The sequence below is a fragment of the Eptesicus fuscus genome, chromosome 23, assembly GCF_027574615.1.
Source record: "Eptesicus fuscus isolate TK198812 chromosome 23, DD_ASM_mEF_20220401, whole genome shotgun sequence".
Lineage (NCBI taxonomy): Eukaryota > Metazoa > Chordata > Mammalia > Chiroptera > Vespertilionidae > Eptesicus > Eptesicus fuscus.
Window position 1 is genome coordinate 19,597,246 of NC_072495.1, and position 18,903 is coordinate 19,616,148.

Sequence of the window (18,903 nt, forward strand, 5' to 3'; positions counted from 1 at the left end):
GGTTCCTCCTGAAGTAGTTGAGGAAGAATACTCAAGAGTTTTAAAGATAAGGATTGGGTTTATCCCAGCAGTCCATGGTGCCTCTTCAAAAGGAACAAAGAAGACTCAACCTGTCAAGTCGTAACTGCCAGCTAATGATGCAGCCTGAAGCAGTTCTATCTGCAGCTCTTTCTTCCCTCCTTCTGACCTTTTACACAACCCTCCTGAGTCATTCACATTCCACTGAACAAGACCATAGAGTCACAAGTGCTATCCATTTCCTTTCATCTGTTGTCCTTGAGAAGAAAGATCAGGAATGGAATTATCCTAGCCTATTCAAAGGGCCCAGGGCAGATGTGTCTGTGGCTAACTTTGCCTCTGTGCTCCTCCATCACCTTTATTGCGAAACCATAGGAAGTTAGGATCATAATTAAGACAGCTAGCTAGCAAGCAGAGAGTATCCCAGGGAAAGCAAAAGCAAGTACAAGCCAAGGGATTAGAAGCCATCAATAGACATTCCTAGGAAACCTGTGACAAAGGGAAGGAGTTGCAAGTAAGACAAGCATGCCTCCTCTTCCTCTTCCAGGCAGGACTACACTGCCTTTGTAGAAGTAAATTGGGTTATTGGAAATGAGCATGGCTACTTTAAAATGCAGAGGTGAAGCAGGGGCTGCTCAGACAGGGCCCAATCATTTGGCTTGTTTGTCAACCTAATGGTGTGGATCTGTGCCTTCCTGGGAAGGGACTGATGCTGACCTTTGCTTGAGAAAATATAGGTCTCTCACTTCAGCAGAGAGCATTCAACTGTTCCAACTTCATGGATTTCAGCATGGTTAACTTTTCTTCCTCTGATTTACAATGTACATAATTCCTTATTGACTAAAATTTCATTTTTATATGATATCTTGAGAGTCTGGCTCATATTTCTCTGCAGTTTTTTTAAATAGAGTATTCATAGACAAGGGCAGGATAATGTCTCTAGCTCAGGGCTACAATCTCAACGGAGGATCCATAAATATTTATGGAAAGTAGCCTGACTCTGGGGCCTTCATCAGTCCAGATATATACCCTGAGGAAGCGTACTGGCCTACTGAGTTGGAAAATGTCCAAGTTAAAGTTCAAGGTAATTTTCTATATTTTCTTCTGAAAAAAAAAAGAATAATGTAGATTTTTAAAATGAGTTTATAAGAAAATGAGATTTATAAAACCCATATGTTTCTTTAAATGTCTAACCACTGTGCTGTACACCTGTGCCTTTATCTAATTCATTGTGTTGATATTAACTTAAGAAACAGTTGAAGCTCTAAAAGCTCTACTTCAGAGAGACAGAAGTCTTAGAGTAGGAATAACTTTTATCCAACTTCTACAGTGGACTTGAGCATTTTGGTGATGTCATGACCAATGTTGCATATTGCTAAACAGAGGAGAGAAGAGAAGAGAAGAGAAGAGAAGAGAAGAGAAGAGAAGAGAAGAGAAGAGAAGAGAAGAGAAGTATATAAGAAAGCAAAGCATAAAAAGGTGAAGTATAGAGAGAAAAGAAGGTGGCATCATAAAGAGCATCGAGTGTTTCTCATGGGATATGGGTTGCCATCGATGTTCAGTGCTGATCAAGCAGGGGTTACAGCCGCAGTTCAGCTTTAGTTGAGTGTTCCAAAGAGTGAAAGCCATGAAGGTGACTTAATGGATATAGAGGGTGTTCAGTTTGCTTTGGATCACTATGGTGACAAGTATGATTCTAAATGGTAAACATATATCAGCCCATTTAATCTTTACAAAACCCCTCGAGCTATGTACCATTGACATTCCCATTATATTAATGGGGAATATGAAGAACAGAGTTGTTAAGTACTTTAACTATGGTTATACAACTTATATACCCAGAGTTGGATTAGAATTGAGTCACTCTGTCGACAGAACCTGAGCCCTTGATTATTACAACTCTACTTCCTCTCTATGGTAAACAATCTTTTTGCATTTTTTTCCAGGGATCAGAGCATCATGTGGTGAGAGGAACAATGGACTGGGGATCCGGAAGTCCAATTCCTCATGTGACCCTGTCACTCCCTAGCTGAGTGATACCCTTTTTCTGGTCTTGGTTCTCCCACCTACAAAGTGAAAGGAGGTTGAAATTGATGACTTCTAAGACTCTTCTATTTGCATTCTGAGTTATTGTATTAATAGAATCCCTACATCTGGTGCTAGAATGGACAGCTGGTGAGCAGCCAGATGGCCTTTTCCAGTTGATACAAAAGTCATCACCATTCTGTCTTTTTGCACCCCTGCATATCACAATACCTTGAGATAGCAACAGAGAACCAAACATTCCTAGGCCCCAAGGTTTTCTTTCCTATGGCCTCATTTTCTATACAGCCTCAAGGTAAATAAGCCCTGGTGTATAGTATTATATAATATGGCAGTTTACTGCCAAGGTCACTTTGGTCAATGAGAAATGACTGAGCTATTTTGGCCAAGGAGTTAATGTAATCCAGCACGATGGAGATTAAAACTAGCATTGCTTTCCTCGTACAGATCCTGGACACATTGGAGATTTGGCAGGTGGGCCAATACCAGTTTCATGGGGGCTCTACAGGAGGGCTCTCAGGCTCTGTTCAGAGCAAGAGGAGAGTGATTCACATCTGTGTACTACTTAAGAAACAGTTGAAGCTCTAAAAGCTCTACTCTAGGGAGACAGAAGTCTTAGTGTAGGAATAACTTTATTCCAACTTTAGCATTTCACTCTTTCCATTGGAGGAATGTGGGACAAAAGCCATCAACAATGAACTCATTATTTAATTGCATCTGTACAGTAACCCTGATCCTACTGGAAGTGAAGAAAGCATCTGGGTTGCATCTCTCCCATCCGGCCTCTATGCTCAGGCCACTCCCATGATTAGGCAAATCCTTCCTTGCGCTGTAATGGTGAAGTGATGGATTGCTGTTGCTTAACTATTCGGTGTGGCCCCATGACCACGCAGGCTCACTTTTGGTTCCTCAGGCTGGCAGGAGGCTTTGCAAACCTTAGCTCAAAGAATCTGTTACAGGGGAGAACGTGACACCAGAAGGACTCTTCCCCTGCACTGAACACACGGCTTCAGATGTCAAGGTGAAGATTGTTTCCCATGCCGTCATTTGTTCATATCCCAGTTGTGCAAACTTCTCCAGGCAGTTGGAACCCGAGATAATACTAGTTTTAATTCCAACAAACTGGGTAAGTAGTTCAAATTGTGTTTTCATTCTTATTATTTTATTTACATTTTCAAATGGAAATAGGGAAGAAGATAAAGAAAAGTAGGTCTTATGACAAACCTAGAATCCAGAATTTGAATATGTAAGGCAGATTTTCAACTATTTAAACCCAAATTGGCCTGACTCCAAGATTGTCAGCATTCATTTTCAACTATGTGTCTGTTCTTCTACGGAAAACTAACCCTGAGGTACACCTGGATAAAGGACAAGGGTTTGAAGAAAAGATGGGACTGAAATAAAGACTAAGGAGCCGGGCCCAAGGATGCATAGGCAGAGCAGATCTCTTCCAGGGCCCTGAGAAAGGCTTTCTGGGTCTCTGCACAGCCCTCCCTTGGCCTCACTGCCTTGACTTTGTGGCCCTAAACATCCTTTGAGGCAACTCACTGACCACTGCAAAGTGCAACTAATCCTGACAACTTTGGAGTCAGGCCAATTTGGGCTTAAATCCTGTCTCTATGGCTTGCCAGCTAAGTGATCTTCATGTGCTTTCAGTTTTGTCATTGAGGATGTGGGTGAAACACTGAGTTTACAGGGTAACTAAAGAATTTGAGTGATCTGTCTAGTGCCTGGTACAAAGTAAACACGTGACCCTGGCAGCTGCTGCTCTGGTGGTTCCACACCCCCTACCTTCTACTCGGATATTTCCCAAGTACCTTAAACCTGAGGTCAGGTTTTGGTGGGTGAGAGAGTGAGGAGTTGAGATAGGTGAGATGGAGGTATTGGTGCTGAGAGAGGGTATTAGGGTGTGGGGCACTGAGCAGGGCCCATGGGAGAGGTCCAAAGCCTTGCTCTGTGGCAAGGTCCAAGGGCAAAGGATCAGTCTACAAGGGCAATGGAAAATCACAGCTGTTCACTCAACAGGTGTTGTTAGGAGCCAGCCATTGGCCAGACTCTGTTTTCAGAGAGAAAGGTAAACACAAGCTCTGCCTTCACCAGGCTTGTGCTCCAGTGGGACCTTGAATATTCTCTGTGCTAGTCTAAAACGAAATCAGTAAACAAATGAACAAAATGAATAAATATATAGTTAAATCCTCGCAGATTCTGAGAAGAAAACATTTGGAACAAATACGCTAACATCTCTTTCATCTCAGGAATACCCTTCCTACTGGATGATCTTGAAAAGACTGAATTCAAGAATTAGAGAGAACTGAACTTGAATTCTGACTCTGCTCCTACACCAGGATGACTTTGGACAAGACAGTCACCTTCCCGGAAACAGTTATTATTTTTCAATGTATGAAATGGGGAGGGGATCATTTTCTCTACTTGCAGGGCGGCTCAGAGGATTAGTTCAGATGCTGTGTAAGATCACTTAGTATAAATAAAGGATGAATAAATATTAAGTAAATTAGAACCAGAAGAGGAATAATAGCTGATCCCTAAAATAGCATCTTTTGTGGGGATCATGCTTGAAGTGAAGAGACCTTGTAGGATACTAGGTTCTCAAGGATAATTGTCAAACACCAGCTGAAAGCAAAGTAGGCATGGCCAGCAAGCAGTGCCCTGGCCCCTCCTGAAACGATGCCAGGAGGCTGCCAGCCACAGAGAAGAGCTTCCCGAGGAGGCTGGTCCTTCTGAGGAAGGGTATTTAGATGCCCAACTCCTGGCAAATGCCACATGTAAGGAATCTTTATTTATGGTTAACAACTTAATTTAGTTACAATGGCTCTTACAAATATCAGGTTTAATTAAATATTTTTTCAGGGATAAATTGAAAGTAAGAACATGTAATTATGCCCTTTCCCCTTACTCAAGTCCCTCAGTCTTCACCCATTTCAATGCTAAACATGAATTGTTTTCTTTCCCCTGGAAGCTGAGCATCTTTGAAAAGCTTAAATGATGCAAAGCCACCAAACAAACTGTGTCAACAAAGACAATAGCAAAATACTTTGGGGACGTATATGCAGATAAAAACAAGTTAGTCTTCAGCACACAGAAAGAAGAGACAGAGAACCTTGGAAATGATCATGAGATAAATTTCATAAATTGTAAATGGAATAAAAGTCAATTGGTGTGTCCACTCTGGACCAGAAGGAAGGTGTTATGGCCACAAGGGAAAGTCAAGAGGGGATAAAACAACTACATTAAGAAATAAACAGCCCTAGCCAGAGTGACTCAGTAGATAGAGCGTTGGCCCATGGACCAAAAGGCCCTGGGTTCGATTCCAGCCAAGGGCATGTGCCTTGGTTGCAGGCTCCTCCCCAGTCAGGGCCTTGGTTGGGGCTGTGCAGGAGGCAACTAATCTGTGTGTTTCTCTCACATTGATGTTTCTCTCTGTCTTTCCCTCTCTCTTCCACTCTCCCTAAAAATCAATGGAAAAATATTATGGAGTGAGGATTAACAACAAGAACAAAACAAACAAACAAACAAATAAAATAAAGTCCACTTTGGAGAGGCTACCTACTTTGTTAAATTACGTAGGCTAAACATTTGAAATTTAAAAAGCAAATTTGAGCACTTAACATTGAATTAACCTGCAGGTCTGGCTCCCGGAGAGTTTGTTGCTGCATTCATGGGGTGGGGGGGGTGGGGGGGCGGGGGGGAAGGGGAGGCTGATCGCTCTCCCTCTGCAGGAGCAAGAGTTGGAAACCAAGTGCCCAAACTCAGCACGAAGCTCCCAGAAAATTGCACAAGCTTCCTGATGAGATCCTGCCTAGTCCGGGGTTCGGGAGCTTAGAAATTAAGTGTCCATTACAGGCGACGCAGGTATTGAAATGTGTCACCATCCTTCCTTCCCATGATTGCAATAAAAACATGGCATGGCTCTTTAGCAACAGTAGGCTGCGGAGCCGTAAACCCACTAAAATAGCAGGTGGTAGTGTGATCGCCTTTAAAGAAGAAAAAGAAAAAATACCCGACAGGCACTTGCACTGGGGGGTAGCACAGTGAGATCAAGGAAGGATCTGAAGTCTCAGAAGATAGAGTTTTGTTCTGAAATTTGGATAGTTTTCTAAGTCTTGACTATGAACTCGGTGACCTTCCTAATGAGACACCAAAAGGATAATGATGTTCTTGGTGATTAAAAGAGGAGCTGGGAAATCTAATTAAGGGATGTGTGCGTTACCCTTGTTGATGAAACATAAACCGATTTTCAGCTGCTGAAGGCGCAGCATCCCCCCTCCAAGGGGGCTTTCCTGCCATTGTCTGTAATTACAGTGCAGAGCGGCGTTGTTTTACCGGGGAGGTGAGCCAGGCTTTGGGGGGTGAGGACCAGTGGATGAGCGGCACACACGGGCAGCCACGTTTGTGTTGTTCTCTCTAGCACGCCCGGTTCCGTGCTAACCACAAAGACACACGTTTAAGTTCCCAGCAGAAGTGAATGCAAATCTGTCAGCTCATCACAAACCTGAAAGAGGCGAGCCCGTGGTCCATGCCGAACCCTGGGCTGTGGCGCATGTGCTGACATCAGCACACCCTGGATGCTCCGTGTTCAATTCTAAACGCTCAGGCTAATCGCCAGATGTCAGTGATTCGGGCGGGGGTGGGGGTGCGAGGGAGCCACAAGGAACCTCATCAGAAACGAAATGTGAAAGGTCTGCATTTTTTTTTCCTCCTAATGTGTTGACATTTTGCAGGTTTGGGAAAATACAAATGATAATGCTGCTGTCATCGGCCAAAAGCAATGGTGTTTCTCTCTGACTCATCTCCTCCCACCTGGATTTAAATGGTGGGTTTGGAAAATAAAAATCATATACGTTATCAGCAGGAAATGGACAAATACGTGCAGCTTTTGATGTCTCTGCAAGAAGAAATCCTTTGGTGAACATCTTTCTAAACAGGGAACTGGGATGTCTGATATAGTCTCGCTCACAAGAAAGACCCGCAGGAGGGGGGAAAACCCTAGATTGCAAATTAGAACGAGGAGGCTGGAATGCAAGGGAAGGTGTCAGAGAAACAACGCTTTGCCTTCCCTGGGGGGAGAAGACGACAAATCTTTTTGAGCACTTAGCTTTTCTTTGGTGAGTGAAGAGTTTCATACTGTATAGTGACTGCAACGGATGCCTCAATGGCTGGAAGATATATGTATTAATTTGGCAAATGTTTACTGGGCAATAACCATTGCAAGATACAGCCCTACATTCTTTTTTTTTTTTTTTTTCCAATATGTTTTTTATTTCAGAGAGGAAGGGAGGAGAGAGAGAGAGAGAGAGAGAGAAACATCAATGACTTCCCTGCAGATTTTGATGAAACAGGTCTGCGGCAAGGCCCAGCATTCTTAAAACCCCCGGAGTGAGTCTAACGCAGGCTCAGACAGTGCTCTGTACGGTGCTGGGAGACATGGACCGGCCCTTTCGCTCAGTCATACTGAGCCTGGCCAGACCTATGGGGCGGTGGGGAAGGAGCTAGAATCATACTAAGGCAGAATGGAAAGAAGCAAGTCACCGTCTGCTCATGTCCCAGAAGCCAGGAGTAGGATGTTGGGGGCCCAAGGGGGGCCTGGAGCTGGGATGAGGCTGGGTGCTAGGAGGGAGCAGGCTGCTAGGCCAAGGTGTGAAAGGCACTGGGAGGAGGTGGAGACACCACCACTGACCCTCCCTTTCCGGGGTTTGGAGGGAAAGGGAAAAGGCAATAGAGGGTGGTTCATGGTCCGCATGCTCAGGGGAATCCTCAGACTCCTGGGCCCAGTCCTCAGGCATCACCAGGAGCCATTTAGGGGAAAGGTGTGGTTGTTTGGATGCCTCAATAAAGGAGGGGGCAGGAGTGTGTCGGGGAGGGGGACGGTATAAAGGCAGGGACTTAAGCGCTCTGCCTACAAGGACCCTGGGGTGCACAGGGAGGGCAGCAAAGGGTGGGAGATGAGAGGAGCTGGTCACTGCTGCTTCTAGCTGGAGAAAATCCCATTTGAAGAGCCAGCCTGGTATGTCTATTTATTCTGGAGGAATGGCCATTGGCCAAAGAAAATGGAGACTCTGTCTTCAGGGTTTCGGGGGTGGGAGGGGAAGGGGGGTTAAGGTAGGCTGAGGGCTTTGCTGCGGGGAAGAATGCAGAGCCCAGATGTTGCCTTCCCTGGAGCCTTTTGCCATTTTCATTTGCAAGGACAGGATTGCTATGAGTTGTCCCCTATTCCTGATACTTAACTCTTAATGTAACTAATTTGTACCGCTCCGATTTCACAGATAAAAAGTGAGAAATCTGTTTTCCTCTCTGCAGCGACGCCCTCCTTTCTGGCTTTGTTTGCATTCCCTGCCCCTCTGCCTGCTGGTTCCAGTAATCCAAGCATTTATATGGCTCATTAAGCGCGTCGCACTCTCTGCAGCGCGGATGTAAGGATGTAATCAGGGTCAGAATCCGTCCTCTTTGCACTCTAAGGACAGGGCGGCGGGGCCTCTTGTTCAAGACTCAGTGGAGGCAGCGTGAGTTGGCAAGACCAGAGAAAGGGAGGGCAGAGCAGTGGGCAGCAAGCTGAGCTTGGCTGGCAGGACCTCAAGGTGCCAGGCTCAGGTGGGCCTTCGGTGGCTGCACCCACTGCGTACAGCTGACGTAGACTTAGAGCAAGCCTCCTCGCGGTAACACAGGGTACTTGCCACCATGTCCGTGGGGAGGGATGCTAGGTTGTGGAGATCTATTGTTCACCCTGTATTTTCATTTCAGAACAGAGACTTAGAAAGCTGAATGTAAGCTGGGAGTCCCTCTGGTCCTGTAATATTTTATAGACAACCATGGAGCAGAGGGAGTGATGGCTTGTCTGTAGCAAAGTGGGGACCAGACCCCAGTTTTCCTTGCTCCTGGTACTGGTCTCTTCTCTACATTCTGCTGTCTTTTCAGTGCCTGCAGTTGCCGGGGCTAAAGAAAGTACACAAGCTAAAACACCACTTTGAGCTGGCACACTGCCCGTGTGATCTAGCCGATCGGTGTGGCTTTTGAAGGGACAGTAACTGGTGTTTGAGAAACGAAGTTCTCATATGGAGGCCAAACACTGGTCCAACTATGGTCGTCTCCCACCTACCAATGTGTCTGTCACTGTTTACCCAGTCACTCCCTGCTTCAGCCCACTCGCCACCCCTTTGTCCCCATTGTTTCTGTCTTCTCTGAATTGGCTTGTATCCCATCTTTCTTTGTTCTCTGCACGCAGATAGGACATGTACGGGAGATGTGTCTGTGTGAGGGGTCTGTTAGGAGAGCATTATCTGGCTTCATGGTACACAGTCAGAGGGTCTCCAAAAAAGAAACTTACAGTCTTCGAGGGCAAACACCAATGCATGCCTAGGAATATGGTGTGTGTGTGTGTGTATGTGTGTGTGTGTGTGTGTATGTGTATATGTGTATATTGGTTGTAAATGTAAAAATGTTCTTTAAAATAATGGGCTTAGATTTAGGTAGAAGAAATGAGAGTGGGTGTGGGAAATAGGTGCAACCAGGCTGATTATTTACTAGTATATGGGGTTCTACCCAGAAGGCGAGCCGCCCAAATCTGTGATGGATTGCCAAGCAGTGTGAGTTGTAATGAAATAGATAAAGCTGAGACACTGGAACCAGACACATGGCCTTAATTCCAGCTCTAGCACTTACAAGCCAGTGTGAGTTGAATAATCTGCCTAACCTATCAGATTCTTCCTCCGTAAAGTCAGGATAAATATAGTATTTACTTCCTAGAGTCATTCAGTGAGGTAAAGCATGGGGAACATTCAGCTTAGTGGTCCCTGTAGGTAGTAAGTGATAAGTAATACTTTGTACAATCAGGGAGGGCACTGAGGACCAGAAACAACATTCATGGACATCGGAAAGGGTGTGTGAACTGGAAAACATCCCTTTAATCTGGTGTTGAAGTGATTGCCACTCAGGCAGAGTATCAGAGAATTCATCTTTGTGGGGACCATGCAGAACATCTTACCCAAACGCTTTCACTGATGAAAAACCCAGAGTGCACCAAATTGATTTTCCCAAAACCATTCAGCGTGAGCAGCAGAACCTGGTTCCAAAGAGGCTCCAACTCCTAGGCTCTGTTCTGCTGTCACATTTCATTCCTGAGCTGAACTCCAGACCATGGTATCACCAACCCAACCATCCAGTCTCTGCATATAGTCATTCATTCATTCAACACAAATTTCCTGACCGGCTACTGTGTTAGGTTTTAAGGATCAATCCAGACATGGTCCCTAAGTTCATGGGGCACATAGGCTGAAGCAGAAAAAAAGTATTTGATAAAATAAATGAAGTAAATGGAACGAAATATCACTGCAACTAGAAGGTGAAGTCTATAGACTCAGGTTTCTCTCTGAGCGTCACTGTCGCATCCGCATCACTCTGAGAAGCTGTCTCATCGCTGGTCCAGAGGAACATTAGTTGAGTGAAGGCTGCTGAATGCACTGAGTTAGTGCAGCGTTTAGAAGTGCGACAGGGAGCGTGTCTAATGGGGGACTGACCTCCCTCCGAGGTCAGGGAAGGCTGCCTTCCAGAAGGGATGCTGAAAGGGGAGTGGACACTAACCAGATGAAGTGAGATAGGGAGAGTGATGGTGCGGCCAGTGAAAGTGGACAGGAGGCTCTGGAGGAGAGGAAAGGACAAGCCCAGCTGAGCAATACTCCTGGCAGCCATATCAAGAGCAGCAGTGATAAGATGGATCATGGAAAACACTGGCAAATGCCAGCGAGAACTACAGAACCTTCTATTTATACAACAGTCTTCAGTCTGGCATACCTCTGTGAGTAGCATCATATTATTAACAATTCACAATGATAGGCCAGGAAGTACTGTCCCAACTTTAGCAGAGTAACTGAGGTCTACAGTCTTTGTGTGTTGTCAAAGTCACATAGCTAAACCCGTGTGGGACTCTCTCCATATGTATGACCTTATTTGGCACTCTCACCAGCCTTTAAAGGCAGGCATTAAGATCCTGATACCATACATGGGGAAAGTGAGGCTCAGCAAGGTTAACTAGCTAGAACGTGGTTGGCCAAGTTGGGATATAAAGCTATGTCTTTCCTAGCAACTGAATTGTACGCCCGCCCCCTGGCCCCAACTCATATGTTGAAGCCATAAGTCTCCAGTGTGTATTTGGAGATGGAGACCATAAAAAAAAAATAATTAAGATTCAATGAGATTAAAAGGGTAGGGCCCTCATTCATCAGGGTTATTGTCCTAATAAGAAGACACACCAGAGAGCAATCATCTCTCTCTCTCTCCCCCTCCTTCCCTCTCTCTCATCTTCTTTCCCTCTCTCCAATCCTCTTTCTCTCTTTCCCTTTCTTCCTTTCCCCCTTTCTCCCTCCTCTCCATTCTCACTCCCCCTCTCTCCATCTCTATATCCACCTCTATCTCTCTCTCTCCACAGATGCTCAGAAGAAAGTCATGTGAGGACAAAGCAGCCATCTAAAAGCCAGGAAGAAAGCCCTCATAAAAAATAGTTTTGGCCTCCAGAACTCTGAGAAAATAAATTTATGTTGTTTAAGCATTGGCTATGATATTTTGTTACGGTAGCCCTAGCAAATTGATATAGTCTTGGTATATATCTGCTGTTGTTATCTGCTATGACACACCTCTTTCCTTAGTTCATGATAAAGAGGGACCAGAACCTGGATCATCTAGTGGTCACACCTAGGCTTCTCTGTTGGCCCTATTTCCTGTCATTGACACCACTAACTGAGGGGGTGATAGCAGGGTCAGTGGCTGAGCACTCTAACCCCACCCTTTCCTCTTGGTTTTATCAAGACCAAGGATGGACAGTCATAGACCTCAAGGTGTGGGCAGAGCGAGTGGCCAGTGACTGTCCTCGATCCAGCGCTGTGAAAAGACATTCACAGAGTGCTTCCAGGTCTGGGAAAGGCAAAAGTTAGCACTTTCTATGTGACTGAGAGTGATCATAGAAAAGAAGGGCTGTGAGGCTCTGTCTCTGCAGGCAGAGCTGAGTACCACCTGCTGCTTCATCTAAATGTCTCACTCTCGCTAGCCTCTGGGTCAACACCAGCATCTGATGAAGGGCCCACTGTGGATTCACTAGCTATGTGTACCTCAATGTTGCCTGACCTCTTTCTTCCTCCTTTTCCCTCGTCTTTAAAATGGGGTGAATAACCTGTCTGCACAGCACTAACATGATGTCTAGAAATCAGTAGATATTTTTATTATTATTAATGACTCCAAGCACTTATACTTTACAATGAAGATTTTAGAATTAAGTCTTTAGCCCTTTTTGCCTTGGGCTGAAAGTATAAAACATTCCTACGAAGGTGACTTCCCCATGGAAACAATAATCTGATCATCAATTTGGTCTCTGGGCTGGGTTCCTCTTGGTGCTACTGTGTATGGAAATAGCACAATGGTCATCCTTTTTAAAGGCCACCAAGTAGAAGGTATTTTTGTTGTTGTTGTTTTTTGGGGGGTGAGGAATGGGGGGTGGGGCAGGATCCTTTCCCTGAAACACATAATGGCATTTCATATGTGTGCATGTAAAAGCCATCTCGGTCTACATGCTTGCTACTTAAACTGTACAAACCAAATCCCTAGAGTCTATCTACTAAGGAGAAATCAACCAGGGAGGTGGAGCAGGCAAGCCTGTCTCTGAAGTAGGCTCAAGTTCAAAAGCATAGGCATTCAGGCAGGCAGAGGAAGGAAGGAACATGCGGTACCCACCTGCCACTGCTGATGAGGGGCTTATTTCTAAGACACACACAGCACAATGCACACACCATGCAGAGAGAAAACAAAAGACATAGATCACACATTTCAGATGGTTGGTGGACGTCGTTTAGTCAATGTCAATGCCGAAAGCTTTTGCAGTGTCTGATGTGCACATGGGAAAATGAATACCTTTTCGTTCTACTCACCAGATGCTTCCCTCCAACCACATCTTAGCAAATAAACAAATACATACACACAAGAAATCTCACAACAAGCTGGCCCTGGTCCGTGGTGTGAAACGTGGCACAAAGGAGATGGACACAGCAGTGTGGGAAGATTTAGTGAGAGAAGGACAGGGCTTCCAAGGGAGGCCGCCATGGCTCTGGAGAGCCCTCCATCCGTGTGGGAGAGAAAGGCCTCCAGAGAAAGGCTTCGACGCTCCCGCTGTGGACAGAACAGTCCTCATGAGGAGGACTCAGAGGGCTGCTCTGTTCCTTCCGATGAATGAGAACAGGACACGGCAATCAACACGAGAATCATGATGGCAGCGGTTGACTTGGCTTAAAACTATAAATACAACCCCCCTCAAAATCATAGACTCTTACTAGAGAAGTTACCTGAAAATTATATCTCATTTACCTTGAAGATATTTCCATAGCACTACAACTGAACTGTCCCCGCGTTCTGTGCTTTTATGGCAACCACCATCAAACTTGGGTCTGACTTGGGTTTACCCCTTTTGTAAGGTGCAAACCTTGCCTTTCAGTAGACCAGGAGATAGAAACACCACTGTTCCACATGTGAGGAGGGTGACAGGGGGAAGCGTTTTGTATCTAAGGGTGCTGGGTTGAGCAGTATGGATGGACATAGGCCAAGCAGCTCATGCCTTCCTCCCTCAAGTCCCTCGAGCCCCTCATGTGGCCGAGCCCATGCGCCCAGGCTTCCCGCACTCACCATACAGTGTGATGCTGGTGTTGGTGTTCCCAAGCTTGTTTGTGGCCACACAAGTATAGTTGCCATAATCCTTTTCTGAAACATTGAAGAAAGTCAGAGTGGATATGCGCCCTTTATTCTCAATCCTCACGCCGTCCAGGCCGGTGGCTAGCCTGCAACAGAGAAGGCACTGCTGGTCTGCTTCTACAGATAGAGTAAAACAGCGGACGGAAGGTGTTGGGAGAACTAAGATACCATAGGCTGACCCCACAGGGAGGCCTTCCTGCTCCCAAACCCCCTTTCCTCGGACTGACCCAGTTCCTGCACCTCGAACCATAAGCACCATGGCTCCCATCAGCAGGAAAAGAGAAGCATGCTAACATTCCAAAGGCTACATTTACTGCTTCTCCTCATCGAAGACTGCCATGTGTACAGCTAGCCTCAGATTTGGAAATAAGCTCAATTCATTTTGCCCACTTCCTAGCTTCCTCCTTATTTTTTTGGTCCTTGTTTCTGGTTCTAAAGGAGCCTCTGTTATAAAGAAGGCGGTAATGCATCTTGGTTCCTCCCTTAGTGCATCCCTCTCCTCCCAGGTAGGAAGCGCTCCATCAGCTCTGCGCAGGCAGCCCTGTTTCCATTCTCACGGTACCTGGTGTCTTCCCTGAACCACTGGAACTCAGCGGTGGGCACGGCAGAGGCTTCACAGCTCAGGATGCCCTTCTGACCAACGGACACACCCATGTTCTTGGCTTTTGAGATATAGGGAGGGTCTGTGGGGAAAAGGCAAAGCGATGTCATGACATGGGTAAAGGGCACTTTCAGTCGCCCTGCTAACAGATGGATTTCTTTCGACACCTTACCTTCCCAATTAGATTACCAACTATTTTAGGGAAAAACCTGCTTGCTTGAAGATATCGCCTCACCCCTGCATCTTCTTTAGGACTTTAAACCAATTCCAAGCTATCAATTCTCCCCCTTGGCTAAGAGCTGTGACAGTCACAGGAAGACTTGGATGGGGCACAGCAATCTAATCAAGTGTTTTCCTGATGGAGACAACTGGGTCTATCGGAAAACGGCATTGCCATCACCAGCTTGTCCCCATCTTCCCCCCGGGACGCCCTGACAATGGTCAACTCACAGTTTACAGTGATTTTGACTTTCCGCACATCAGGAGCAGCCACATCGTTCAAGGCGCTGCATTCATACTCCCCCGACTGGTCACGTTTGATGTCAGAGATTTCCAGGTATTCATCCTCGCTCACAAAGCCCTGGCCTTCTGGGAGAAAAGGAGCAGACAGAAAGCAATCATGAAACTGGGAAACCAGGGACGGAGCACATTCGCATCTAGAACTGGGAGGAGGAGGGATCTGAAGCGCTGTGGAAAAGGGATTTAAACATCAAGATTATAAAAGCCCCGTTGGTCCAAAATGATGGCATTTGAAGAAAGGACTTTTCTGCTTGAGTCTTGGATCAATGCCTTTTTGTCCAACTCACTTTAACTTTTTAGACTATTTGGTGAGAAGATATGTTTTCTTATATGATTCCTATGAGGATAAACTAAAAGAGTACATGTGAAACAGAACAGCACATTACTAGAATTTGATATTTTAGAGAATCGCCATGGTTAATAATATAACAAAGGCTGTGGGAATAACTTTAGAGTATGTTAGTATGGCCACCTTAATTTTTTCACTATGTAGAAATGACTCTGAATACAGAATACAAACTACTACTTCGTGCAGAACAAATAAGTGGCCACTTAACATGTTAATACAAATAAATGCCAAACAGCTGGTTTGGTTTCAAACTGTGCAGGAGAAGATAAAGTAAAGAATGAATGAATAAGAAAGGACTTTGTGACTGCTATGTAGTAGGTGCACTATAAACTCTTGCCAACATAAACATGATAGCCCCAAATGATGGAGCCACAGTTACTAGAATGGTGTCATGGATTAAATACCTGGCTTTGTGGGGGCACTCTGGAGCTTTATTCTTAGGTATTTGTGAAGCTTGCAATTCATGATCCAAAATATCCTGGGACTGCACAATGCACATTGCTTGCAGTCTCCATTGCATGCTCTTGCCACAGCCTGGCCCCTCTGCCGTATTCCTAGTCCCATGGCCTGTGGTTTAGTGCAAAGAGAACAGACCCTCTGTCTTGAAATACACATGTTCTAAGTTTTGTTAAACAACCAGGCTCCAGTGAAAACCCAGCTCACACAAAGGCCAAGGAGATGTACACTGAGTGGCCAGATTATTATGATCTCTGAACACATAATAATCTGGCCACTCAGTGTATATCCTATATAGTAAAAGGCTAATATGCAAATTGTCCTCCTTCGACCAGCAGGCAGGCCGACCAACAGCCCATGTCCCAAATTCATGCACCGGGCCTCTAATACACACACACACACACACACACACACACACACACACACACACACACACACTGAGTGGCTAGATTATTATGCATTCAGAGATCATAATAACCTGGCCACTCAGTGTATAGCCTTTTGCATTTTGCAGAGGCCTGCTGCCTGATTCCTTTCTGTGCCCCAGGAGTTATAACAAAATACTTTTCAGGACTATACAAGCTCATCATAACTTTCCTCACACCCTCGCAGAAGCATCTAAGTCTGGGTCCACCATGAGTGGACTAGGAGGGTATGGTGTCCCTTGGGGTGCAGGTAGGGAAGGTTGCTTTGGCATCTTGCCTTTGCTCCAAGTCTAAGTCTTAGGGAGTTCCCATCACCTCTGAGCATTTTCCTAGATTCATTCGTCAGCTCTTGCTGGCTTCCTTGCCTCCATCTCCACCCCAGGCTCTGCCATCAGTGTCTGGATGCTGGTTACCAAGGCCATCCATAGATGGTGTAGGGCCCCAGTCATATATTTTTCAAGGGACCTCTCTCTCGGTAAACATTTGACTCCTCTAAAATTAGTACCATTCAGGTAGCCCAATGGCATGCAATCCCATTGAAGAAATCCTGCACTGGCCAGCAGAGACAATCCTTTGGCCAGGCCACATTCCTGGAACTTGGGCTTTTGACAGGACCTCAGGACAAGCCCACAGATGTGAATTTTATAATCCTAAGGAACCTGGCTGAATTCTTGCGAGGAATGACTGAGGGTAGAGATTGGAAATGTGCCCTGAAGGGGAGGAATGGGGTGCGAGGCAGGTCAACACTCCCAGTCTGGAATGGGAGTGTATTTCCTTAATGGTATCGCTGGCCTAGGCTGGTCTCAGGCACCAGAGGGAAACTTAGAAAATTCCATGGAAGACAGTGCAGAGCATGGCGCCTCCTGGGGCTTGGGGTAGGGCCCTATCTGTGGGAATCTCAGAGTGATGGTGCTGGTTGCAGCTCTCCGACCCCAACAGACATTTAATCAACCAGGTTAGTTCATATCGTAATTCCTCAAGGTTCATTCCTTTGTCCTTATTTTTCTTAGACTTAGAATTTCATAATTAAAGGAGATTCTAAGATCACTCATTTCATGGAGTCTAATAAAGATGAATATTGCCTCACTTGTTGAAATAACACTGGGTGACCAACCTATGATTTATAAGGGTTAAACAACAATGAAATTAAACACACCAAAACGACTTTGTAGATTCATTGGACTGATCTTTTCTGCGATGAATAAATGTGGCAGGATCGAAAGTCTGGCTTCCTACTTGGAAGACTCTATTATTCTTTCAAAGTGTACTAGAGGGTATTTGCCACAGGTGATTCAACCCCACCGCTTTCATCCAAACAAATGAGCACCAGCGTGCAGGGGGCCTGACAGGTGCCTCAGGCAGGGTCCCTGACCCCTCTTCTGGGAGAGAAGGGGATAGACCATATCATGCTTCACAATGTAGATGAGACAGATGTGGTGAAGGCCCGATAAAGCAGGTCAATGAATACAAGTCAATGCAGGAGTGACGGCTGCACAAAGGGAAGAGTTCCATTCACAGGAGAGACAGGCCAGTGTGCTAGGACCCCGAGTGGTTCCCCTCATTTGCGAGTAGGACAGCTCCTGGGTCCTTCGTGGGGGAAGAGAGGGAATTTATTTTCACATCTGTAATGCCATGTTTATGGGATGGATATGTGACAGCAGAAAGGAAGGGAGTGTTTCTTGTAAAATGGGGATCATTACGATAATACTGCCTCATTAGGTGAGAGCTGAATTTGTCAAGTTTGTGCTGTAAAGTGAGTGCTTCTCAGATTTTAATTTGCATATGAATTCTTCTGGGATTTAAAATGTATAGAGAAAGATCTGAATCAGTGGGCCGAGAGGGAGGCCTGGGATTCTGTATTTCTAACAAGTTTCTCCGAGCTGCGGGTCTGAGGCCCACTCTGAGCAGTGAAGCTAAAAGGCACCGCCAACAGCTGCTCTAGGCTCCTCCTACTCACACATGTAGAGTTACCTGGGCCTGTGAGGTGGCCAGTAGGTTATTAAGGGCCACTGAGTGCCCCCAGTGACCAGGTCTCTGCAGACCAGCACATCAAGAACAGGGCTCCAATCAATGATTCTCTCTCATCATTGATGGTTCTCTCTCTCCCTCTTCCTTCCTCTCTGAAATCAATAAAGAAATATATTACAAAACAAAACAAAGCAACAGGGCTTAGAGGGTCCATGAATGCTGAGTGTCTGAACCCCTAGAGCTAACATTCCCACCAAGTCTTACTCCAAAACACACATCCTGCCAGCACAGTTCCTTTGCTAAGAAACGGGAAGAGGATGTTGAAGCTCCTCCCATCGCAAGCCCGTGGAAGGTGATAAGATGCTATTTTCTTATCCACTTTGAATCCTGGGTGAGCTTTTAAAGCAGGACAAATCTAGGTTGCTAAGTGCCTGGAGACCTAGGAAAGCGTGCCCTCTCCAGTTCTGGTTGCAATGTGCACTTCTGATTCCATGCTGCAGAGGCAACAAACATGTTCATCCGCTTTGCTAGCTGCCAGGAAGCCACACCACTGACTATGGAGGCAAAAGGGAGGGGGCGGGGGACAGAGAAACACAGAGGGAGGAAGACAAATGGGAAGAGGAGGAGGAAGGGAGGAGGAGGAGGAAGAGGAGGAGGAGGAGGAGGGTTGCACTGGGGTGAGGAAGGGAGGAAAGTCAGCTGCAGGCAAAGTGGCCTGAGTGCCGTGGGAAACATTCTGAAGACACGTTCAGAGGGATGTGAAAAAGCTAGGCTGCAAGACTACA

At 45.8% G+C, this 18,903-nt stretch overlaps 1 protein-coding gene across 3 annotated transcripts in view; it reads right to left on the bottom strand.

The window, feature by feature from the left end:
- Window positions 1-18,903, bottom strand: part of OPCML (opioid binding protein/cell adhesion molecule like) — a 420,625-nt gene that overhangs the window by 659 nt on the left and 401,063 nt on the right. The window contains exons 4-7 of one of the 3 annotated variants that reach the window (XM_054712545.1): window positions 14,852-14,989; window positions 14,363-14,483; window positions 13,735-13,886; window positions 12,793-12,819 (exon numbers count right to left, since the gene is read on the bottom strand). In XM_054712545.1, the coding sequence (XP_054568520.1) occupies window positions 12,793-12,819; window positions 13,735-13,886; window positions 14,363-14,483; window positions 14,852-14,989 (438 nt within the window). The remainder of the gene's footprint in view (window positions 1-12,792; window positions 12,820-13,734; window positions 13,887-14,362; window positions 14,484-14,851; window positions 14,990-18,903) is intronic. The other 2 variants (XM_008142527.3, XM_008142526.3) reach the window with 2 other exon arrangements.